The sequence below is a fragment of the Xenopus laevis genome, chromosome 1S (genome assembly GCF_017654675.1).
Source record: "Xenopus laevis strain J_2021 chromosome 1S, Xenopus_laevis_v10.1, whole genome shotgun sequence".
Taxonomy (NCBI): Eukaryota; Metazoa; Chordata; class Amphibia; order Anura; family Pipidae; genus Xenopus; species Xenopus laevis.
Window position 1 is genome coordinate 29,882,856 of NC_054372.1, and position 26,933 is coordinate 29,909,788.

The 26,933-nt window shown below is 39.8% G+C and overlaps 1 protein-coding gene across 2 annotated transcripts in view; it reads left to right on the forward strand.

The window, feature by feature from the left end:
- cracd.S (capping protein inhibiting regulator of actin dynamics S homeolog) overlaps nucleotides 1-26,376 on the forward strand; it is a 93,806-nt gene extending 67,430 nt beyond the window's left edge. For both annotated transcript variants that reach the window (XM_041579481.1, XM_018243152.2), the window contains 8 exons: nucleotides 3,466-3,601; nucleotides 10,534-10,701; nucleotides 14,388-14,450; nucleotides 16,675-16,857; nucleotides 18,116-20,963; nucleotides 21,207-21,397; nucleotides 22,707-22,863; nucleotides 26,171-26,376. In XM_041579481.1, coding sequence (XP_041435415.1) covers nucleotides 3,482-3,601; nucleotides 10,534-10,701; nucleotides 14,388-14,450; nucleotides 16,675-16,857; nucleotides 18,116-20,963; nucleotides 21,207-21,397; nucleotides 22,707-22,863; nucleotides 26,171-26,331 — 3,891 coding nt within the window. In that variant the 5' untranslated portion in view covers nucleotides 3,466-3,481 and the 3' untranslated portion in view covers nucleotides 26,332-26,376. The remainder of the gene's footprint in view (nucleotides 1-3,465; nucleotides 3,602-10,533; nucleotides 10,702-14,387; nucleotides 14,451-16,674; nucleotides 16,858-18,115; nucleotides 20,964-21,206; nucleotides 21,398-22,706; nucleotides 22,864-26,170) is intronic.
- The last annotated feature ends 557 nt before the right edge of the window (nucleotides 26,377-26,933 follow it).

Consider the following 26,933-nt stretch of genomic DNA (forward strand, 5'->3'; position numbering starts at 1 on the left):
AGCCAAGGACTATAAGCATTTACTCTGACCTTTGTGAGATGAAATTGATTGGGTTTGAATGAGTCAAGGCCGTACTGATTTGGAGGAAGACATGGAAATAAGGGCAAAGTAAGGAATTCAGTTTAGAGCCCGGCATATTATATAAGTAACACACTAGGCAAAAAGACAGTCTGATCGGAAAATGATGGACGAATATCGGCCTTTAAACATATCTAACATAATATCAATAATAATGCCATGGCTTAATGATTTAGCTTTTTCCATAGAAAGCCATGTTTTTACATCTTACCAAAAGGTCAGGGGCTGGCAACATGGCAGGTAAACCATCTTTATTGAATCACATGTGCAGGACAGGGGAAGAAAATCATGGTCAAGGAGCACCTAAGGTAGCAAATAGTAGCTAAAACGTATTAGATTTTTAATAATTAATATTATTATTATTCCTAATTTCTTACAATTGACCTTTGCCCTTGGTCCCCCAGCCAAAGCTCTGAGACTTTTTGAAGGGCCGTCCCCCAGTTTAGTAGCTACTAATGCAAGGAGTCCATTGTAACCTAATACTACCTGGAAGAATCATACAGGCATTTTAGGCACTGAGGAAAGAGCATATTGTATTTCTGTTCTGTAGCAGGTCAAGTCTGCTAAAGCCCCTGTAGAATTAGTATTTGCACAAAAAACTTACTTTACTTCTTACCACCAGTGTTTCAGTGCATACCCAGTACTCTCTGGATGTCTATTTAATTACACATATTTTATAGTATTTTTGCCTATAACTGGAAATTCTCACATCCAGTAAAGTATTTTCAAGACAGATGAAAGCCCTCATACGTGCCTTGTAATCAGTGTATTTCTGTGCAGTACAGAAGCCCAACCAGCTGGCAGAAGCTAGCAAGCAGCAGGCATGAAGTATGAATAAGTGATTGTGTATGATACTGGAGCTATAATACTGGAGCTATAATACTGGAGCTTTGGCTTGGCCAAACTAATCTGTTGTGCTGTTTATTAATGTAGCAAATTGAATCCCAATCGGTTGTGACTTTTGTCAGGGGCGATCCGTGGGCTGCTGCCGCCTGAGGCAGCAACCCCAATGCCCCCCTCTCCCGCTCTGCGCTTAAAAGTTTAGCGTCGGAGCAGGTTAAAAGGGGCGGTATCGCTAGTGCAACGAGCGCGTACTGCGGTTTCTGCACTAGCAGAGCCGAATTTCCGGTTTAAAAAACAGAAATTCTGCTCTTAAAATTACAGGAGGCGGCTTTTTGCCACCCCTTGTAACTGGCCGTTCACTGCCGCCTGAGGCAAGGTGCTCACCAGGAATGGCCCTGGCTTTTGTGACTCAGCAGCTGGAAGGGCACGAGATTCATGTCATGGATGTTAATATTATGATGGAAACTGCTGCTGCTGTTAAAGATAAAGGGATAACCACACGTGAGTTATCAAGTCCAGTTTTTGTCAGCATTTCCACTTACAGTGGAATGCAGATGGCTGTGCAGCAAATGCAGAATAATAAGGGATACTCAATAAAATACAGGGGCCCATTCACTAAGCTCGAGTGAAGGAATAGAGGAAAATAGAGGAAAAATAGTTCGAATAGTTCGAATTGTTTTTTTTTGGCTACTTCGACCATCGAATTGGCTACTTCGACCTTCGACTATGACCTTCGACTTCGAATCGAACGATTCGAATTAAAAATCGTTCGAATATTCGACCATTCGATAATCAAAGTACTGTCTCTTTAAAAAAAACTTCGACCCCCTAGTTCGCCACCTAAAACCTACCGAGGCCAATGTTAGCCTATGGGGAAGGTCCCCATAGGCTTTTCTGATCGAAGGATAATCCTTCGATCAATAGATTAAAATCCTTTGAATCGTTCGTTTCGAAGGATTTAATCGTTCGTTTCGAAGGATTTAATCGTTCGATCGAACGATTGTTCCTTCGATCGTTTGATCGAACGAATTGCGCTAAATCCTTCGACTTCCATATTCGAAGTCGAAGGATTTCAATTCAGCAATCGAATATCGTTAATTAACCCTCGATATTCAACCCTAGGTAAATGTGCCCCACAATGTTGGTGGAAAAAATAGGGCAAAAAGAATAAACATATTTTCACAATAGGTACAATCATTATTTCAAACTTTTACTCCAACACTGTTCTCATTGGAAAGTTTTTCCTGCTAATGCTATTTCCTAATGGCACATGGGGCTGGGGATCTGCTCTTTTGTGTATCTGCACTGACAGGCCTAATCCACTGGAATCCAAATAATCCATTTAGAGTTTCCTCAATGGTAAAGTAAAATTTAATTGCTGGTGAAATTAATAATCCACGACAAATAATTAGTCGGCCATACTGACATACTGAATCTTGGCCAAATCCTGAACAGAATCCTGGATTCTGTTCATCCCTAATCTGAATAGAAAGTAACAACAATAATAAAATTTTAATTTTTTTTATTCTTATTGTTAGTTTCTATTCAGATTAGGGATGCACTGAATCCAGGATTCTGTTCAGGATTCGGCCAAGATTCAGCCGAACCAAATTAGAATCCAAAAAATCACGTGACTTTTCATCACACAAACAAGGAAGTAAAAAACATTTTAACCATGCACTGTTCTCTTTCCTCCTTGTTTCCCTAATTCTCATACTCAAATTAGGGTTCAGATTTGGTTTGGCCGAATCTGAAAATAGTGGATTGGGTGGATCCCTTATTCTGACACTCTTTTGTGTCAATTAATTTGTTAATTTTCCTCATTTAAACCACCGCGTGGTTGTTAGATTAAGTGGGACCCCTACAACCCGATAATGGTTGATAAAAAGATAAACACACCAAAAACCACAATAAATAAAAAAAGTGCAAATTGTGTACATTATGTTAAAAGTTAAGTTAAGCATGATGTGCATTATATGTACAGCTATTGGGTTACTTCCATCTCTGGTGACTATATTATAGGGTACAACAAATCCACGACAAATTAGGACGAATTCCATACCAAATTTGAGCATAATTTGCATATGCATATCAGCATAATTAATGGGGAAAACAGGCAATCATTGTAATAACATAATCTAACGTCACTTGATTTTACTGGTTCGATTCAGCCAGGCACTTTGATTCAGCTGAATCTGAATTAGACCAAAAAGTTTAATCCAGAACTGAATCTGAGATTTGGTGCATCCTTAATATATTATGGTATAAGGATAACGTATACCATAGCTCCAAATACAGACTCACTTATGAGTCAAAAATGTTGTTTATTAGTCCTACTGTATATTAGAAGCCATTCTAGAATTCTAATATCCTGTATAAAGAGACTATTCATATTATTCTTTTGTGTATATTACTATTTCATTTTTGTAGAAATGCCATATAATGGGAACAGGCCATCATTAAGATATGACCAGAATAGGATATGATCATGTGTCAGGTATTATAATGGGCAGGTATTATAATGCTTTTCCATTTCCATTCCAGATTTTGCAGCCATAGTATGGGAACGAGGTCTTTTTCTCATGATAGCATTTTCATGCCGGCAGAGCAAGGAGAAGAAGAGCAGAGCATTCAGGCAATATCACAAGAATACCTTGTTGGAAATGTAAAGGCTCTCCAGGTACGTGGTGTGAAAAACATACCTAAAGCCCATTTAGATCTTATTTTCATTGCCATAACTAGAAAATATCTAACCTCAGCAAAATCCCCCCCAGAAGACTTACCTTCTGCCCAACCTGTACCAAATAAGCTCTGGTTTAACTACAACTCACAATATCCCCTCCCACATACTGGCAGTTGCAGTTTAATCACAGCTAGAAGTGTGTATACAGAATATAATGGAAATATCTAATATATTATGTACATTTCTATATGTCTCTTCTCCCCAGTCCTCATGGAAGTTCCCTCTGTGTCCTAGCCCAAACCCACCCGTGTCCATAGAAAACGATAGCTTATGGTTTTGTGAGATTTCCGGGTTGTTATATAACAGCAACATGCATTCAGACTGCCTCTGTCCATCTGGATAGAGTGTTTACTACTGCATTTGGTATTTGGTACTTTAAAATGCTGATCATAGTCCAGGCAGGGGAACATGTGCTGATAAACAGGTGTAAATGCAATTAAAGCTCTCATTATATTGCCGCAATAAGGAGAAGATGTATTTATTGAGCGTGCAGGTGCAGAAGAGTTATTAACCTGAGACAATATCCAGCTATTATCAACAGCAGCCAATGCATACAGGCTGTGCTAAAATACTTGTTGCCTATGTATATTTTGCAGTATCAGCATAAAAATGAAATAAAGAGGAGCATAGTTTGCAGTGGTGACAACAGCACTGGGAGTTCCTTCTGGTTCACCATTTTGTCATTTGAAGAACAGGGAGAAGTGTACAATCCTGCACTATTTGTGCTTATGATTTATTTATATACTGTAGAAGGCACACAATTATGTCTACAAAGGATCGCCAGTGGTTAAACTAAGTCCCAACCACAGATCCTAAATCTCTATAAACTTATGCCAGGGGCCATGTACTCAGCTTTTGTAGAAATAATACTTTATTTATTAGCTTTTTCCATAGGACTCTTGTGAGTTGACAGCATGCCAGGATAATAAGATGCAGCATTTGCAGGTAGCAATATATTAAATGGGACTTAAAGGAGAAGGAAAGGTAAATTACAAATAAAGTTATATACATTGGCCACTTACAGGAGAGATACTTACAGAAATCAAACCCTCTATATGTTTTACCCTGTAGCTGTAATCCAAGATCATATTAAAAAAAATTGTAAGGTGCATATAATAAAAAAGCCACCCCTATCGCTATCCAAATTGGCTCTAATAGGGCTCGCACATGCGCAGTAGAAATTTTGTAAGCCCTGCACATGCATACCAGACAGGGCCGGAGCTAGGGGTAGGCAGAGTAGGCACGTGCCTAGGGCGCAAAGCTGGGGGGGCGCCAGGCACGTACCACCTCTGTCACCTACCTTTAGTCCGGTTCCCTTCTCTGTCCGACTATCTGTGGCATTTTAGCATTTTTTCACTTGTGCGCATGCGCAAGAACTCTAGTCAGCGCATGCGCACGCGAGAGCGGTAATTCGCGCATGCGCATTCGATCGGTCATTCGCGCATGCGCACGCTAAGCCGGCGCCGCGACTGGCCGGCTTGCCTAGGGCGCCTGGCCTGCGCGGCCCGGCTCTGATACCAGATCCTTTACTTTCCCCATGCGAACGGTGATAATCAGGTCAGGTGGTACAAGACACTTCACAGAGAGATGCACAGGATGTGGCGCACACACACGGCCAACATGCAGGCCCGGATTTGTGGCGAGGCCACAAAGGCCCAGGCCTAGGGTGGCAAATTTTGAGGGACGGCACGCCGCCCAGCCCCATTCTCGTTTAGCGTTTTAGGAGCCGCAGCTAGCGAGCAGCCGCATGCGCTTGAGCACGATTGCACTGGTATCGGGACACACATAAAAGCAGCGGGCGCTAGGACCTGCCGGCCTAGGGGTGCCAGGCACGGAAGTCCAGCCCTGCCAACATGGCGGCCACAAAGTCAGTAAAGAGGTAAAACTTCAATGGCACGGTGTCAGTGAGGGAGACCGACTTGGGCAGTGAAAGTTTAGTGGTTCAGGAGGGGTGCACCCAAGCAACAATTACAGATAGGTATTAAAAAATACCTTTCCTTCTCCTTTAAGGGTCCCATCTGGCCCAAAAGACACAGCTCAAGATAATGAATATTGAGACATGCAAATTAAAATTTACAGCAGATATTAGGTGACCCTGGGTCTATTTTGACCAGGCTATATGGAAGCAAGTAGAAACTTCACCTGGATCTCTGTTTGAGACTCTGAACAATATCCCCTCCCAGGCCTCCTCATCTGCACTAAAAAAAAATGAGAAAAGCAGAACACTAACAACACTACATTCATTGCTGGAACGGAGGTTGTTGCGTTTCAGGCCTACGGCCAGAGGTGCTGATTAAGGGTAGGGTGCAAAAGTGCAAAAGATAAGGTAGATAGCGCCAACATAATACTGGGAAACTAACTTCTATGAGGATGCTGAACCTACCCATTTGGCATACATAGACTCGTGGCAGAAAGACCTAAATTGTCAATTTGATAAGGAGGAGTGACAATCAGTATGGTTCAACACTATGAAATCATCTAAAAATGTTTCTTTATTGGACTATAGAGTCTTACTTAGATGGTATTTGGTCCCAGCCCGTATTGCCAAATTTGCCCCTACAGCAGACCCTAAATGTTTCAGAGGTTGTGGGCAGGTGGGTTCTATATTCCACATTTGGTGGCAATGTCCATGCGCTCAAGGTTCTGGATTCGAATTTACACCATGTTACATTCTATATTCCAGGTGGTGATCCCTAAACGCACTTTTACGGCACTATTAGGCAAAAAAACAGAAGAACTTTCAAAGATTGAATTCCAATTGTTTATTGCAATTATGACAGCAGCGAAAAAAACCATAGCGTGTGCTTGGAAAACTAAACAATTATCTATTGAAATTACTAAACAAAAAATAGATTGGATAATGTCTCAAGAGAAAATGACTAGTATTCTTTCAGACTCACATAGCAGATTTTTTGAAACCGTGGACACCATGGCTGGAATATCGATATGGGAATGATGGTTGTATAAAATTACTCACTGTTTAAGTATTATGGTTATGAGATCTTTCCCAATCATGTTTGTGAACTAATAGGACTAGAGTTAGGTTTGTCTTTTTATTTTCAGATTAAAAGGTTTAAAGTACTCTAGCATAAGGTATAGAGTACATAGGATTAGTCGTTATTAGGTGTAATTAGGATATCAGGAATAAATGTCTGTAAATTGGGCTTTGCCCATTTCTGTTTGGAAGGGCAAAATGTACGTGAACATTTAATCTTAAATTTATTTCTGGAATATATAACTTTTACTTAACTATATTGTCTTCATTGATTGCTGATGGCTGCCTGTGTATCTGTATTTAATTGTGAAATATCTGTGTATCTGTATTTAATAGTGAAATACAAATAAAAATATTGAAATACAATACTGGGAAACTGATGAATTGTGTCAACAACTTGCTGGCACAGATATTGATACAAATTCAAAGTCAAAGCTGACAACCTGTGGGCACTGTATCGACAGAAAAAACTTTATGTAAAAGCTGAAGAACCTTGGCCAAGGAGCAGGCCTTAACTCATAGTCTTAGTTAACCAAAAAGGGCCTGCACACCAAATAAACAACAAGACCACGTGGTATTTGAATAGTCGTATATTTTGATATATTAAAAAAGAGAATATACATACATAATACAGGGCAAAAATATGTCCAAAAATATCACAAGAGATCAATTATACATACCACGTAAATATGGTCAAACAGCAATAGGAAACAAAGAGAAAAGCGGATACACCTGCCCTGAGAAGAGAATCACCCCGACGTTTCGGCTTTTAGCCTTTCTCAAGGGGAATTCACTCCCCTTAATTAACTCGTAGTCTTAGGCCAGACATGGAGGCAAATTCACAAACAGTGAAATTTTCGCCAGCGACCTCTTTGCCACACTCCGCACCACTTCACCAGGCGTTACCAGTCGTTACCACTACACTAATTCATTGAAATTCGAAGTAGCTGAACGCTGGCAAATTTTTGCAGTGTGAGCATTTCATAATGAATTTTCTCTAGCATTCATTTCTGCCTCCTGAAACTTCGCTAGCACTCTTGTGCTTAGGTAAATTTGAATATGGCGGGTACCTAAAAGTCGTAGGAACGTCTTTAATAATAATGTTGGTGCAAATGCTTGAAGTGGCCACTTTTTACAAAAATTTCCAATGAGCGATAATAAAGACAAAAGAGATCCTCTAATGCCCTAGACATGAGTCCACCCTTATATAAATGTGCCATGCCCCTCAAAATTTGTTTACACATACTGTAAGTCGCCAGCGTTTTTTACATCTTGTAAAAATAGCTAATGAATTTCCGGCATACAGGATATGATGTCACTGACATAAGATTGAGGAGAATGTAGCTTGGTTTTATCAGTTCACGAAAGAGTATGTACAAACGCTAACGAGGGTCTCATTCGCTAGCGAATTGTCCTCTACTCCTGATACTAAATTGGCGATGTCCCTGTGGATAAGATCTCTGGAGAATTATCGATAGCAACAGCCACTTCGCCCTTTAGTGAATCTGCCCCATGGTGTCCAAATCTCATGTAGTCACGATGCTGATATTTGAAGGCTGTAAAGTCTTGAGCCACACACAAACACAAGGATTTGGTTGTTAAATCTTATGCAACAAGATGTAAAGCTTTCAGTTCTGCTTTGCATGGCTGCCCAGTCCGACCCTGCCAGTGCTGCATAGCAATAAACATGTCCAAAAACATATAGGTAGTGGGAGGGGACAAATCTGCGTTCCAATGTGCTGCACATTAGCCGCGATCCCACACAGCCGATAGCAATGCAGAGTTTGAAGAACTTGGATCACCAAAGGAAAGCAGCATTCATCCATTAAAAATGTAGAAATTTATTGAGCATATTTAAAATCCAAATATAGCGTGCCCAGATATATTAAAGGCTGTCCGCTCTACACCTTTCGTGGCCTCCTGCCACTTCATCAGAAGCAATAAATTTCTACTTTTTTAATGGATGAATGCTGCTTTCCTTTGGTGCTCCGTGTTCTTCAAACTCTGCATAGCAATAAACAAGAACAAAGAATAACAACAAATAAAACCACTAAAGGGCTTTTATTATATCACTGTTACAACTTATTTATTATAGGCGCTGCCTGTAAATGTCCATCAAACTGACTTCAAGGGAAAACATTATCTGCAATAAGGGTTTATCGGAATTCCCAGAGAATGGCAGTTAATAATACCCATAAGTACCTGACAGTCATAGGAAGCTAGAATTGGCAGTTGATCCATATTTGCTCTGGCAGAGGACTCTGTTAATAGGAGATATGCCTGCTCTGTTTCTGTGGGAACCATGTAATTGTATCATGGTCTCAGAAATCTCGTATGCATTACATAACAAATCCTCTCACTCCCAGTACAGTGGTACAGTCGAGGCCATCGGGTGCCACAAATGAGCTCTGTTGTAAATCGGCACTTGTGAAGTGGCAGGGATATGGAGGAATGTTATACATTGTGCAGGTCGTCCCACACATACTGTACCTCCCACATTTGAGAAATGGAAAGAGGGACAAAAAGAATTGGCTGACGTAGCACAGGGTGAACAATTTTTGACCTTGCCCATTTTTATCTCTAATTACCATATCCATTTTACAAAATTTGTCAGGTTATGAAAGTTTGAAAACATTTCTGGGCGTTTTAGTGCCATGTTTTATGTGGCATAACAGTGCCCCCTCTGTTTTGTTAATGAAGGTGAAATTGCCCTTTAAAGGGCAAACATTTTATCCCCAACCAAAGGTATTGGCTAAAAGAGCCAGCACTCCGGTTGGGAGTAACAGGGATTATTTTTTTTTTTTTTAAAATTGCACCCCACCAGCACTTGGACACTTGACCCAGGAGGGAGCTCCCGGTGCGAGTGGCCATGTTGTGCATATCGCATGTGCTTCTGACATCACGCGCTTGTGAATGATGAGCAAAATCGTGGCATTCGCTCATTATGCGCACGTGTATGCCCCAACATGGCCACTCGTACCACGAGCTCCCTCCCCGGTGCAAGTGTCCTGTCGTCGACATGGGGCAATTTTTTAAAGAAAAACTACTATTACCCCAAACCGGTTGGGGATATTTTTGCAGGTGCCCCTTATGCTATAAGTCACAGTTATCCCAACTGTGATAGTGCATCTTAAATAGTTACAACTGTATCTTTATCTTAAATTGTTACAAATGTATCTAAATGAAGGTGCTGGGTATTTTAATTAAGTTTCAGAAACGTTGTATCTTTTTCTGGCGTCAGTGCAGGAGATCAAAGAGAAACTGTGGACATTTTAATAAAAATCTAGGGGTTGAGCTGTCAAAATTGGGATTGTCCTGCAGAAAACGGGACAGACAGTTGGGAGGTACGGACCCACACCCAACTGTGACCCGCTCCTAACCCAGCACACCGCTGTATTTATAGACCCAACAAGAAATCTCAGAAGGGGCAGGGCACACAGATGCTAGTCTATAAATAGTGTCAAATAGTGTCAAATGGAGGTGAAGAGCTCAATCCTCCCACTACCCCAAAATCTTGTATGGAAGTTGGTCTGAACCCGCCTGAGACACAGGTTTTGGCCTGGCCCACACATCACTATACATTCTGGTTAGGTGGTTACTTTGCACTACAGTATATGTCACCAACCCATGATATATGGTATTAGAAATCTTCCTTTTTACATTTACCTTTAATAGAGACCTATTAATGAGTTGTCTAAATTGTAATACCACTGGGAAACGAATGTGTCTTCTACTGCCTTAAATAGATAGTAAACCAAAAATAAAATGGGTGCTTTATGAAACTAAAGGTAATTCTAAGAAACTTTCCAGAAGACAGTAAATGATATCTAATATTTTATATATATATCATATACGTTTTTGTGTCTGTTTTTAGCAACAGCTATCAGGAAATATCCGCTTTGGCCTGCATCCGGATAGTACATCGCGGAAGAGAATGCAAGGTTTGGGAACAAGCACAGGAGAAATGGACACCTCTCACATCAGCCCCATGGAGATAGGAGATGAACAGCACAAAGAAGTGCAACAAAAGCCTGCTACCATGGTAACATTTTAAGAAATTAAAATACAAAATGTACTGTGTAATGTATTGTAAGGCCCTTCCATAGGGAATTCCAGGGGTGATACTGATGTACAGTATGTCACATAACATATATATTTCATTTTGTACACAGTACAGTAGTTACACCACTGGACAACAATGTGCAGATAATTTGCTAAATTGGCACAAGGGACTGATGTACATGATGTATAGTTTCCGTAAAGCACTGTACAATTTGTCAGCACTATATAAAGAGAGACGCCAAATCCATTTTTTCCTGGATTTGTCCAAACACAGAATTCTGCACAAAAGATGTGGTAACCTGTGCCTTTTTCTTGTTTTTCATCTGGAATGACTGCACAGCATCTTATTTGTATAGACTATAACAGTATTTCGAAAGCAAACACACCCGTTGTAACAGTACAGGGGAACAGTACATTATATTTTATTTAGTATAAAACACTTTCATTTTTTGGTTACTGTAGCTTTAAAGGCATGCTTTAGAAATATAGCTACAGCTGTAAGCTGTCAGAAGTACTGGGAGGTGTATTTTAAAGGATAAGTAAAACCAGCGTTGAATGCGGCCCACCATGACCCCCATACGCAGCCTCCCTGCAACTAGGGTTGCCATCTGTCCGGATTTCACCCAGACAACCTGTTTTTGGAAGGGCTGCCCGGGTGACAAATGCCTTCTGGATTTCCTATCAGCCAATCACCTCATCATCAGTCACCAGTAACGTAACTACGGAGGGGCGGGCCTGGGTGCAGACCGTGCAGCCAGGCCTCTGGAAGCGTTTTTTTCAAGCACCTAACTACTCACACCAACTGCCGGTGGGCCAGCAGGGGGTGCAGACCCTGGTACAATTGCACCCCCTGCTTCCCCCGGTAGTTCCGCCACTGTCAGTCCCGCCCCCTATGTCACCCAACCTTCCTCTGACAAACTCACAGCCCCGCCCCAATTATTCAGCGCACCCCCTGCCAACTTTCAGACTCAAACTAACCCCCCGACATGAGGTGATCGGGCCAGGAGGGGAGGTCAGGGAGAGCCGGTCTGATAAGCATTTCCATTTCCAGCTGGCTCAGAAACCTTTCAGTCAAATCTGTTTAGCTCCTGAGACTGTGTGGGCACCGTATCTATGGAAACACTTTCTGCAGGGCACCGAATTAAAGGACCTTTGCCAAGGAACAGGCCTTAACAGTCATAAACCAGGCATGGGCTGCAGATCTCATGTTGTCACAGCTGATATTTTGGAGGTTTTATTAGATCAGTGTAAAACATATCCCACACACTCCCTGAGCTGGTTACTGTGCAGTAAAATGCTGCCCAAACAGAGCTTGTTAGTTTAAATCTGAAGGGCTCTTTAAGCCCTAGGGTCTTTAACCCCAAGGGACAGATCTGCTAAGGTTAAACTTGTAAATTAGAATTTTCAAATTTTTTTTTTTTAGGTCAAAACTCACAAATTAGAATTTTAAACAACCAACTAGAATTTGAGATTTATGACACCTCGACCCTGGAAACAGTTCTAATTTGACAATTCTCCACTTAAAACCTGACGACTTCATGTAGAAGTCAGTGGCAGAGGTCTCTTCATCTATTTGAAGATGTTAATAGTAGCGATGAGCCAAATTTTTGGCAAGTTTCACTTCGAAAATGACCACCAGAGAAAAAAAAATGTTGTGCATCAAATTTGATGCCCAAAAGTGGAGGTTTTTTTCAGAAGAAAACTTGGGTCGGGACTTTTAGGTCAAATTTTAGACATTCTAGTTTTTTCATAAATAACACACCATTCAAATTGTGAATAAAATGGAATTTATTAGAGTATAAAACAATCCACATTACATTAAAATTTGACCTTTGATAAATAACCCCCCTAGTGTGCCCAAATGGTTTATTCAAATGGCTCGGTGCTCAGGGCTGGAACTAGGGGTAGGCAAAGGAGGCACCTGCCTAGGGCACAACGATGTGGGGGACCTGGGCAGTTACCTGTTCATGATTCTTCTGCCTACCCCTCGTCTGCATTCACCCCCCTCTAGGTCTCACCTACGCATTTCGCGTCTCTGTCCCTCCCCTCCCCCAAACTGCCCCTCTGCTTCCCCTTCGATGCACCTGTTATGGTGCGCTAGTGTGCACATTACGAACGCGGGGGGCGGGTTAGGCGACTGGGTTGTCTAGGGCTTGACCCGGCCCTGTCAGTGCTGCTGTACAAGCCTAGAGGTAAAGGAACCCTGTGACAGTGATGAATTCAGTCTTGCACCTAAACAATTGTCTTATAATTTCTGCTTTGCCTTGGTTGGCCTCCTCCTGTGAGTTGGTGTCCCCATGGACAGAGACTGTGATTATGCAGCTTCACCACCACATGTCACCAGGACAAGTAAAAGCACAGAATGATAAAGCACAATGGGAGTCCAGGCTTCATGGGTAGCAATGGGCCAATAAATTTGCCAGGCACGAATTTTCCGCAAATTTCCTTGGTTTGCCGCAAGCGTATAAATTTGCAAAAAAATCCGCAGTAACAAAAAAAAAATTGTCGGAAGTCAGAATAGTCACGCGCATAAAATTGACGCGCTTCAAAATTATTTGGACTCCCATTGATTTTAATGCATTTGGACAAAATTAGGGATGCACCGAATCCACTATTTTGGATTTGGCCGAATCCTCCGCAAAAGATTCGGCCAAATACCGAACCGAATCCTAATTTGCATATGCAAATTAGGGGTGGGAAGGGGAAAACATTTTTTACTTCCTTGTTTTGTGTCAAAAAGTCACGCGATTTACCTCCCGACCCCTAATTTGTATATGCAAATTAGGATTCAGTTTGGCAAGGCAGAAGGATTCGGCCGAATCCAAATCCTGCTGAAAAAGGGCGAATCCTGAACCGAATCCTGGATTCGGTGCATCCCTAAATAGTTGCTTGTATAAAAATTGTCGCTCGTCAAAATTATTTTGACGTCCATTGACTTCAATGCGTTTGCAGTTTTGCGAAAGTTGTGGTAAATTCGCAGATTATTTGGCGAAGCGAAACAGCACAGATTCTCCCATCACTATTCATGCAATGAAATCCTCCTTGTCATAGGGGTTTGTTGCATTTCTGGACTGGGAGTCAAAATAAGCCCTGGCATTCCAAGTACAAAGAGGCCCAAACAGGTCCCAGCAGGCCATTAAATACTGACTTTCTATGTCACCTGATAGCAGCCCCTCTGGCATTTGCCAGAACCCACAGATTGCCAGTCCGGGCCTGGTTTGTTGTGATAGAGAGCAGCCTGAGGTGTTTTGTGCAATGGGGCCCTGTTCCTACCATTGACTCTAAGGACACGAGGAGCAGCTTACTCAGGGGCATCACCATGCAAAAGAAATCAAGTGATAATTCCATACACATTGTAGTATAAAGCCAGTGCCAAATGCACATATGAGATCTTTAAATTCAGCATTAATGTATAATACCAGCATCCTGTTTGTTCCAGGGACATTCATTGCTGTTGTTGCTGGGATGACATGGGCACATTTCTATTTGTATCATCTAATAAATGCTTTTGTGTACAAAAATATGATTCATTCTTCTGCTATGTTGGTGTTTACTACATCCTACTGACCCATTGCATCTGGACTGTGCTTTCCAAATCAACTGCGTGTGAATGAATCACAAGCTCTTATTCCCTCTAATAAAATTTTTCTTTTCTCTTAATTTTAGCTCACAGGATCACCGGGTTCTTTCAGCTCCGTTATTGAACTAGATCATAAAACAGAGGAGAAGGTAACACAGTTTTTTTTTTAATATCAGAGCTGAACTATCAACAAATCAACATTTTTTACACTTCTCAAATGTGATTAATTGGGAGCCCTTAATAGAGCATATGTACATTATGAAGACAAAGCCTTCCAGTATATATTTCCTTAAAGGAACTGTTCAGTGTAAAAATAAAAACTGGGTAGATAGATAGGCAGTGCAAAATAAAAAATGTTTCTAATATAGTCAGTTAGCCAAAAATGTAATATATAAGAGCTGGATAAGACTGGATGTGTAACATAATAGACAGAACACTACTTCCTGTTTTGCAGCTCTCTTGCTTTCCACTGATTGGTTACCAGGCAGTAACCAATCAGTGACCTGAAGGGGAGGGGCACATCAGTCATAACTGTTTTTGAATCTGAGCTGAATGCTGAGGGTCAATTACAAGCTCACTGAACAGTTATGTCCCATGTGGCCCCCCTTATAGTCACTGACTAACTCAGAGTTAGAGAGCTGCAAAGCAGGAAGTGTTCTGTTATGTTAGACATCCAGTCACTCCAGTCTGTATACATTACATTTTTGGCTAACTAACTATATTAGAAACATTTTTTTATTTTGCACAGTCTATCTATTTACCCACTTTTTATTTTTACACTGAACTGTTCCTTTAACACAGATGATATAAGACTGATGATTATATTTTTAATATATATACATTTCACATTGTACCGACTGCTAGTGGTCACAGGTGCATTTATGTACTCAGACATGGAAACTCGCCCAAATTTGCCCCTCACCCAGTCATCCGCCGTCAGTATTTGCACCTGAAGTTTACTTAATGCCTGCTGTTGAAAAGAATAGAAATGCTACCTGAAAGAGCAAGAAGTAGAATGATCTGAACAATGTCTGGGTGAAATGGGGCATGCCTGGGGCAGCGGGTACAACACACCTGGAATTCTGGGTTGTTGTTTCTGATGCAGACAGTTTAGACTGTGGGAAGACTTGTCTCTTTGCACTTTGCAGTTAAAGGAGCAATAAACCCTGTGTAATAACTAAGCCCCCCTCCAGAATCGCTAGTATGGCCTGTTATCAGAATGCTCTGGACCTGGGGTTTTCTGGATAAGGAGTCTTTCTGTAATTTGGACCTACATACTTTAAGTCTATGAAAAAGTAATTTAAACATCGATTAAACCCAATGGGTTTGTTTTGCCTCCAGTAAGGAAGGATCAATACAAGGTACAGTTTTGGGACTTTGTATCCAGAATGCTCAGGACATGGGGTATTCCGGATGCAACATAATTAGGATCTTCATTCTACTAGAAGATTATGTAAACATAACATAAACCCAATAAGCTGGTTCTGCTTCCAATAAGGATTAATTATATCTTAGTTTGGATCAAGTACAAGGTACTGTTTTATTATTACAGAGAAAAGGGAAATCATTTTTAAAAAATTTGGATTATTTGGATAAAATGGAGTCTATGGGAGACAGCCTTACCATAAGTCAGAGCTTTCTGGCTAACGGATCTTATGGATTCTCGGTAATGGATCCCTTACAATATCCAGAAAGCTCCGAATTACGGAATGGCTGCCATAGACTCCATTTTATCCAAATAATCCAAATTTTTAAAAATTATTTCCTTTTTCTCTGTAATAATAAAACAGTAGCTTGTACTTGATCCCAACTAAGATATAATAAATCCTTATTGGAAGCAGAACCAGCCTATTGGGTTTATTTAATGTTTAAACAAATTTCTAGTAGGCTTAAGGCATGAAGACCCAAATTACAGAAAGATCCATTATCCGGAAAACCCCAGGTCCCGAGCATTCTGGATAACACGTCCCATACCTGCACTATTTTTCTATTACAGAGAAAAAGGAAAACATTTTTAAAAATGTGAATTATTTGTTAAAATGGAGTCTAAGGGAGATTACCTTTATATACTGTATATATATATATATATATATATATATATATATATATATATATATATATATATATATATATATATATATATATATATATATATATATATATATATATATATGCCAATACACACCAACATCCTCCTATAAAAATAACATTTTCATTAGGTCTCTTTACGAGAGAAATGTAGCAGCAGCAAAGCAGCAGTAGCTTGATGAGAATCTTCCAGACAAAGGCAACAAAAATAAATACAATATTTTTTTGATTGTAAATGAAATGCTGCTTTTGTTGCTCACTCAGTTACATATCACTTGCCTTCAGGTGACTCCAGTAAAGCCATCACGGACAAAAAGGCCCCGGGCAGCGTCTGGCACAATCGAGTCTATAAATCTGGATGCTGTTCCTCGGTCTGTCGATCGGCTGGATAACACTTTTGCTAAACATAAGCTTTCCGTCAAGCCGAAAAACCAGAGGGTGTCAACGAAGCACAGAGGAATGTCCCAGGTAATGGCTTTATACATTCAATGCTTAGACGTGTATTTGTCTGTGTCTGTGCATTGGCCTGGACAGTGGCCATCAAAATACAGTTGGACAAAAATAATTGCAAAACTGAAAATATAGGCATACTAAAAATTATGGTTAAGCTAATTTTCTTACTCAATTGCACCTGTAGAGACACCTATAGCTCCCAATCAGCATTTAGCTTTGACCAGTTAAATGCATGAAAGCATATACAAAAGACTGGTATTGGTTACTTTGCAAAATTCTTTGTTTGTTATTTGATCCCCCCTAAGGTGTCAACTTCTGTCAACAATGAAGGTCATTTATCCAGCAAACATGGCCCCCCTCAAAAGTTCTTGAGGGATCACCCTCCTGCAGCATATGTACAAACACACAGGTGGCGAACTGCAGTACTGGTTGGGGTGGGAGAACTACCATACAACAGACCCATGATCCAGTCCTACTTGTCCCCTGGGCCACCCTAGGGTGGTATCCCTAACCCCCCCCCTGCAACTGTGGGGTGCACTGCCAACAAGATTCAGTAGTTCAACGCCTGATTTATTACTGGAATGCAGTGTAGATCAAGTAACTTGTGAGTTACCCCCTCATCTATTTAGCAGTGAACACCTATTAACTTTGACAGGAATTTGGGTGCTTTAGCACCTGTAATATTTAGTAGCTGGGATGTGACACCAAATCACCTTAAAGGGAATGTCAACCCAAAAAATATTTTTTGCGTAATAAAAATAGCAACTAAAAAAAATAGCAACTTTGCATTATACATTCATTACACATTTTCTATGGTTTTTAAGTTATTTGTATATGTAATGTTGTTGAAAGCAATTGGACTGGAGATACTGAGCTACTAGTCTCTACAACTGTTCATAAGCCAAGATGGTAATGCAATAAAAGTCATTAACGACAAAAACATCATTTTCAATTTGCTGTATAACGTTCTTCCTTATTTATTGCACTGTGGATTTTAATTGAGGATTTATGGTGTGCTTGTGTCATAGCTCCACCCCTGACATCATGGCCCTGCCCCCTGCCCGGTCTCCACTGTTTGGAAAGGTGGCAACCCTAGTTCCCTATCAATACAGTACTAGCAAGAAATTAGTTAAGGAGATAGTTAAAAGATGCATTCTCTAGTTTTGTGTCACTACTAATATTAACTGTATGCATATGATATATGCACTATACTGTATGTTTTGGTTTTTTAATCCATTGTTATTAAACAATAATTATTTTATAAATTTTGTAGGAATGCCAGAGTATAGAAGACACAGAGTTTGAAAATGAAAGTGCTCCCACAAGAAACTCTCTTGACAAAACCATGCATAATTCCACAGAAATATTAGGTCAGAATTTACATAAATCAGATCAGTCACAGTGGAAGAAGACTGAGGTGCAATCCCTTGAGATGGTTCAAGCATTAATCAAAAGTGAAGAAGGGAGGGATATTAAGAAGCTGGATAATGAGGAAGAGAAGAAGCTGGAAAAACATCAAAAACTAATCAGTCCGAAACACAATGCTGAAAATAGACCTATAGATGAAGTAGAAAAAAATCTGCAGTTGGAAAAACAATGGCGGGAAGAGGAGGAAGAGAGAAAGAGAGAATTAAAAAGGGAACTTGAAATTAAAGAGAAACAACGTCTTGAAGAAGAAAGAAAACAACACACTGAACAAATTCTCCAAGAACTAGAAGAAAAAAGAAGACAAGAAGAGTTAAAATTGCAGCAGGAAGAGTTAAAACAACGGCGGGAAGAGGAGCGAAAGAGAGAATTTAAAAGGGAACTTGATATTAAAGAGCAACAGCATCTTGAAGAAGAAAGAAGACAACACGCTGAACAAATTCACAGAGAACTAGAGGAAAACAGAAAGCAAGAAGAGTTAAAATTGCATCAGAAAGAGTTAAAACAATGGCAGGAAGAGGAGAGAAAGAGAGAAATTAAAAGGGAACTTCAAATTAAAGAACAACAGCATCTTGAAGAAGAAAGAAGACTACACGCTGAACAAATTCTCCAAGAACTAGAGGAAAACAGAAAGCAAGAAGAGTTAAAATTGCATCAGGAAGAGTTAAAACAACAGCAGGAAGAACAAGAGAAGAGAGAGAGAGAAATTAAAAGGGAACTTGAAATTAAAGAGCAACAGCAACTCGAGGAAGAAAGAAGACAACGAGCTGAACAAATTCTCAAAGAACTAGAGGAACACAGAAGGCAAGAAGAGTTAAAATGGCATGAAAGAGAAGAGCAGAAAGCAGTACAGAAGGCAGAGGAGAAGTGTGAAGAAGAAGAGAAGCAACGTCGAGAAGAACAACAGAAACTAGAGGAACAAAAACAGCAAGAACTAAAATGTTTAGAGAAGCAGAATCAGCAAAAGAAAAAAGATACTGATACAAAACTGAAAGACAAAGATGCTGCTGAAAAGGAAAAGATGATCATGGAAACAAGTCAGGGTGAAGAGATCCAAAAGAACAAGCAGCAAACAGCAGCTGAAGACCAGGAGCAAGGTAGAAATAGTGAAGAGCAACGATGGAAGGAACTTGACCAGCGGCAAAGACCATTCACCTTCAAAGTGACAGCAGGTGAAAAGCAAATTTTGTTTCAGAGAGTTAACTTATCTCCAGTTACACCTTCCAAAGAAGCAGTTGTTTCTCCTGATTCACATTGGTCAAAGGAAAATAAGCCTAATATAACCACTCATGCCCTTCCATCTTCCCTCTGTGTTCCACACACAGCTATTTTAGTTACTGGTGCTCAGCTTTGTGGCACGGCAGTGAACCTCGACCAAATTAAGGATTCCGCGTGTAAGTCTTTGCTGGGTCTCACAGATGACAAAAAATATTTAGAAAACCAAACAACCAAAAGTGAAAAAGGAAGGCAAGACCCAACATCAATTAGCAGCAGAACAAAGTCTTTAGACACCCAGTCAGCCTTGGATGAATGGACTTCCATCCGATCAAAAATTCTAAATAAATCAGAAAATATCAGTATGCTTGAGAAAGCACAAAGAAATTCACATTTACAGAGAGATGACTGGACTGGAAAAGGCAATGGTGAGCTCCATAGCAATTTAAGGAAAACATTGTCAGCCAGTGCTAAATTCTCCATAACTCCAGCGTGGCAGAAATTTGCTGAAAGTGTTAAACTACAACAGCTTCAGACAATGACTACACAAACAAGTACAGAAGCTGAAGCAGAAGCAAAGTCAGTTTCAATTGACAATGCCACGCAAGAAAAATCTCTTGAAGTCAATAGCTCACAAGAAACAATCCCAACCAAACTGAGAAAGCAGGTGACCAGTAATAATAGCACAGAAGGCTTTATATTTTCAAAAGATCTTCCATCCTTTCTCGTTCCCCATCCTCCTCATTCTCCCCGTCAAGGGCAGGCTGAGTCCCAAACTGGAATTGAAATGCAAATGAGCAACGGAGCACGGAAAAATGATAAGACTGTACAAAATGGGGAGGAGAAAACATCTCCATTTGGAGTCAAGTTGAGAAGAACAAATTACTCATTAAGATTTCATTCAGACCCTCTGAATGACCAAAGGAGAAAAAAACGGTATAGCGCGGGTGATAGTTTTGATGGCGTGCCAGTGTCATTCAGTGCAGCAGATGAAACAGAAACTTTAAAAACATCTAGAAAAGAACTGTCAGCATCACCTACCAAAATAAAAAAAGAAAACTTTATGTCAATCTCTATGGATGCCTCAAGCAGCTTAACAGATCTCCATTCAGTGTCTCCCCCATTAATATCATCCTCCAGCTTGTACATTCCTTCACCTAACAGAGGTAGAACTGTGTCTAAGTCACTCTCTGTTGAGAAACCATGTCTAGCTCCCAAGTCATCCAGTCCAACTCAAACACCCTCAGTGCTTTCTAAACTTGATAGAAGTAATATGGTTGACCTAACTGCACAGAAGCGGGAAAAAAGTGACATGGATAAAGCAATGCTGAGAGAATCCATCAAAGGGAGTGTGGCACTGCCATCTTCAAGTCCAGGTAAAAACGAGGAGCCAGAAGCAAAAGACAAAAAGTATTCTTTTCCGTCAATCCCTATACCATGGAGAGAGAAGTCTGAGAGAAGACAAGAGCAAATTGGCAAAGGTAAAGTCGATTTATTATTAATTATATATTTTTTTATTCTTTTGATTTTATTAAATAGGGGGTCTAATCTAAAATTGAATAAAGGGGGGTCTATCATGTACAGTACATGCCTGTAACACTAAAGCACAACCTCCAACTCTAACACTTGTAGTTGAAGGTGTATAGGGGATGCTACGATTAACTATCACTCTACTGACCATGGTAACTGACATTAATGATATATTGTGCTATGTGTCCTTTTAGAAAGGCCAGTTCTTCAGAGTCGTCATTCCCTTGATGGTACCAGGCTGATGGAAAAATCTGAGACATCGCAGCCTCTGTGGATAACGTTAGCGCTACAGAAGCAAAAGGGATTTCGGGAACAGCACGCTTACAGGGAAGAGAGAAGACAAGCCAGGGAAACCAAACAGTCAGAAAAGATCAATAAAGAAAAGGTAAGCAGGTTAATGAAAATATTCAGTATATGTAAGGGTTGTCATCCCTTTAAAAATGGACACCTATCTATTTTCCACACCTATGTTGGCTCTAGTTGTGATTATGTTGAACGGTCACTCTAAAGCCATAATTTCATGAGATGACCCTCTCAGGTAGAAATGTGACATTAACATTTATTTATAAGTATATGTAGCAGGTTTACTCACTGTTCGGGACAGGTTTGGCCCATTATTCTTGGCAGTTATGTTTCAGGTTCTTCAAATAGTGCCACAGGACTGTTCCTGGGCCATTTTAGGACATTCATCATTTGTTCTTGAGCCACTCCAACGTTACTTTAGCCTGGTGTTTGCATATGAGACCTCCTGGAAAATCAACTTTCACCCAAGATTCCATTTTATTATGACGGAAACACCCGGTCCCCAATATATTAGATAAAAGTTCTTATACTGCTTAAGAAACAGCATAAAGGACACAAAGACAGTGTCATTAGGTCAGACTATACCTAAAGAAACAGTAACACCAAATATAATGTACTGTTGCCCTGCACTGATAAAAGTGATGGGTTTGGTTCTGAAACACAACTTTACTTTATATAAACAAGCTGCTGTGTAGGTATGGGGCAGCCATTCAAGCACAGGACTCAGTAGATAACAGATAATCTTGGAAAACTCCTATTGTTTACTATAGAGCTTATCTGTTATCAGTTGTGTATCCTGTGTCATTTCTCCTTTTTCAGCTTTGCCTCCACAGCTACACAGCAGCTTGTTTGTATAAACTATAGTAGTGTTTCTGAAGTAAATACACCAGTTTTACTAGTGCAGCACAAAATAACATTATGGTTTCATTACCTTTAAAGACTTTTTGGTGTTATTGTTCCTTTGAATCCACTAGAAAACCATGTGAATATTAAATGAGCACAATAAACTGGTTTTGCTTCCAATAAGGAATAATTATATCTTAGTTTGGATCAAGTACAAGGCACTGTGTTATTATCACAGAAATAAAAAAATCATTTTTAATAAGTGGATTATTTCATTATAATGGAGACTATGGGACAAAGCCTTTTTGTAATTCCAAGCTTTCTGGAGAACAGTTTTCAGGACAAAAGATCTCATACCTGTATTTAAAGGAAACCTGTTTATAATAAGGATACAATTTCAGTATGTCTTTTTCTATAACAGACATATGACAATAAACCTTGTGTGCACATTAGCCTCCTTCCCTGTACATGGAAATGAATACAAATGGCTGACCTATGACTTTGATATGTTAGTGAAACTTGTTTTTTTCTGAATTATATCTCAAAAGGCCAGTGAGAGTGTCAGTACAGTAGAATACAGAACCAGGTCTGGTTCCCTGCAAAAGCTAGCAGCCCAAGAGGAGAAGAAATGTGAAACAGTAGTGACTCGCCTGCAGCGCAGAGAGCAACTACAAAAATCCAACACGCTTCCCACATCAGTCACAGGTGACTATATAATAATAATATTATAATGCCAAACAAACATACTTTACTTCACTCATTAACTCCCTTTCTAAAAAACCGGCACAACTTTTCTCCACCTTCCACACTTCTTTCCCCTTCTCCACCCCCTCCATGTCCATCATTCTCTGTTCAAGATATTGCTGAGCACTTCAAAAATAAAATGTACATTATCAGTGACATTACACTACTCAACCCCCCTAGACTTCCATCACCCTCCACACTCCCCCAGTCTCTCCTGTGTTCCTTCACCCCTGTCACTGATGAGGAAGTCTCAAAACTGTTGGCCTCCTCTCACCTTACCACCTATCCGCTTGACCCTATTCCTTCAAAACTTCTCCACAGTGCCAATCCCTGTCTAATCAAAGCCTTAACGCATCTATTTAATCTCTCGCTCTCAAAGGGAATCTTTCCTTCTCAACTAAAACATGCTCTTGACACCCCCATAAAAACCTTCTATTGATCCCTCCAATCTTGATAACCTCCGGCCTATCTCTCTGCTACCTTTTATCTCTAAACTACTTGAGTGCCTAGTCTACAACAGACTAACCTCATTCCTCACTGACAATAACCTGCTGGACCCCCTACAATCTGGTTTTAAGCAACAACACTCCACTGAAACTGGCCTAACCTGACTAACTAACTACCCTTTTAACAGCTAAAGCCAACAATCACTTCTCACTACTAATACTACTTGATCTCTCCGCTGCATTTGACACTGTATACCATCCTCTTCTTCTCCAGTCCCTCCATTCACTTGGCCTTCGTGACATGGCCCTGTCCTGGTTCTCTTCTTACCTCACTAATCGTTCCTTCAGTGTCTCCTACAATGGAGTAGCATCTTCTCCCCTTCCTCTTTCTGTTGGGGTTCCTCAAGGCTCTGTTCTGGGCCCCTTATTATTCTCCCTCTAAACTTCCGCCCTCGGCAATCTAATCAATATCGTATGGTTTTCAATACCCCATCTCAGCAGGCCCGGTGCCTTGAGGTTATTCTAGATTCTGCCCTGTCCTTCACTCCTCAAATCATGTCACTTCCACCTAAGGAACATATCCAAAATATGATCATTTATCACCCAAGATGCTTCCTCACCTTTTGTACCAGTATTGGTTGTGTTGTCTGTAACTCCATATGTTCTTCGTATGTAATTAATGTGATTTCGTTGTATAAACACATTAACTTTACAGTGCTGCGAAATATGCTGTCGCTATATAAATAAATGTTAATATATAAAATAATAATAATATTAAAATGGGATATTAAGCAACTGCTCAGGGGAATTTCTGTGGCTTGCTTAGCCTTGGTTTTCTGTTAAAACTAAATTTTCACCTGATCATGTTTCTTTCTATACATTTAGTTATCCTTTTTGTTCTTTAATTGAATATTTTTGTACCAGTTATATTTGGCTTAAGGGCTGTATTTATATGCCCTTCTATAGCTCTACATCCACTACCTTATTATTTTTATGGCATAGATGCCACTCACTCATTTTTTTTTTTTAATTTACTGTAGCTGATGCACAGAGCATTGTCTCATTGTAGATGCAAACCTGCTTTATGACATTGTTTGTTCTTTAGGCAACTAACTAAGCCATGTTGCATCTGACTTTCTGAGTCCAGGAGCTGGGAATCCCCATCCATCCTATCACACTTCCCCAGTCTAGACAGGTCTCTATGAAAAGCATTTGCTATACATATATCTAAGTACAGTATATGTTTGTTTATACAGCGCTACTGTGTACTGTGCTATGTACATATTTAAAGTACAAACAGGGGAAAAATAAATATTCACAATAACAAAGATTAAGTGGCATGCTTTATATATATATATACCTGTGCCTCATAAAGCATATATATATCCAAAAAGAATGAAGGTGCACACTGGGAACTATTGAAAACAAATTTAAAACCTCAAAACTTGTATTTAACACATTAAAAAAGGTCAATGTTTCGGTCTGTTCCTAAGACCTTTCTCAAGACCTATGGTCTTAGGAACAGACTGAAATGTTGGCCTTTTTAAACATGGGCTGAAAAAGAGATCATAAAAACTTTGTTCTCTTTGGATTTTTGCATGCAGCAATAGCTGGTAGCATATATATATATATATATATATATATATAGCCTTCAAAATGGGCCAGCACACCAAGCATTCAAGTGTTCAAACTTAATTTATTTTCACATCACTCGTGTATCCATTTGTGATGTGAAAATAAATTAAGTTTGAAAACTTGAAAGCTTGGTGTGCTGGTCCATTTTGAAGGCTACATATTTATCTTGACTTCAGCACCCTCGATTGGAGTTGGAAGAGTGCGGGTACTATCTGGACATTTATATATATACTTTGAGAAAGGCTATAGGATTAGCCGAAACGTCAGTTATTTATTTTCAATAAACTTCACCGATTTTTTGCATCTTAAGACCTGTGAGTGCTTGCCTTTTTCCAGGATATCTTACTTACTTTGCTGATAGCACCCAGGCACCAAACACCTTTCTTACGAGTAGTGCCAGGCTAACATGGATGCTATATATAACTTGAATCAGACGCTTGAACTCTGAACCAGTCTTCCATAAGTGTGGGTGTAGGGTCAAAGCATTTATGTATAGTTCAAGAGGACCCGCACTCCTTGGTTAGTGAACCAAAAATATTTTTATTTTTCAAACTTGTGCATCCAATGTTTCGACCCACATTAGGGCCTTTATATATATATATATATATATATATATATATATATATATATATATATATATATATATACACACCAAAATATAAACTTGTGCATCCAATGTTTCGACCCACATTAGGGCCTTTATATATATATACACACCAAAAGGCACAAATAAGGAGAGAATTTCTTTTGTACATATTATACAAACACTGAGTCTGCCAAGTTTTTCATTTTGCTTTATATATTTGTTACTTGGCACCATGTGGGTGCCAGTAAAAAATAAATATTAATGTATAAAGTACAACACGCAACAGACCTTTTGACAAAATACAGTTGTTATTAACTCAAAGACCCGACGTTTTGGTTGCAGACAATGTCCTTTCTCAAGGGAACAAACCAACTCTGTATTTAAAAAAAAAAAAATAAAAAACCATGTTGCGTGCTAAACGCTCTCTCTCTCTATATAGTATATATCACTTGTATACATCTTTCACTCAGTTAATGGGTTAAATGGTTTGTCACCCCCTTAAATGAAAATGTTCTTCTTAGAATGTGTATCTGATTTGACTTTGCATTCTCAAAACAATCTGCCCCCTACTTTAATATTCTTGTATCTTTGTTTCTCTCAGTGGAAATCACTGATGCAGTTCAAGTTCCTCCTCTGTCAAAGGATATTCCAAAGCGATTTTCTACACCAGATGCTTCTCCGGTGTCCTCGGAGCCCGCCTGGCTTGCCTTGGCCAAACGGAAATCAAAAGCCTGGAGTGACTGTCCACAAATTATTAAGTAAATATCTTGTCCCAGCTAAAAAGAAGCTAATTGGTGTCCCTAAGCTTTGTCTGTGGTCTACTGTATGGATGTTATGGCAAATACAGTAATATTAAGTGGTCTGTTCCTGGGCTATACAGAAATAATCAAGTGCATTTGTGCCTAATTGTTATATTGGTGAAATGTGACACTCTGTATTGGAACAGTAGAAATGTCCTCCTGTACTGTTTTCTTACACAGTCATGGGATAAGATAGGGCTGTGATATTTGATATTTTGGCTTGTCTGAACATGGCAGCCTGATATTATCTGGAGGAGCGATGCCCAATCTTCAACTCTCCAACTGCCGTAACCTCACTTCCAGCATCTTTCTGCTGACGGAAAGTTTTGGGAGTTGTGGTATGACAAATAATGGAAAGTTGCAGTGTTGACCATCCTTGATCAAGACCAATACACTTTGTACACTTCTTGGTGTATTAATATTTTGCACACTTTGGTACTATGTGCCGCTACTGAAGCCACCTGAATGTCTTGCTGGTATTATATTAATGTACACACGTCATTCTTTGCAACGCAACTAGATATAGTTCCTCTAGGGAATTTAGAGGTTGTTATAGTTATAGCC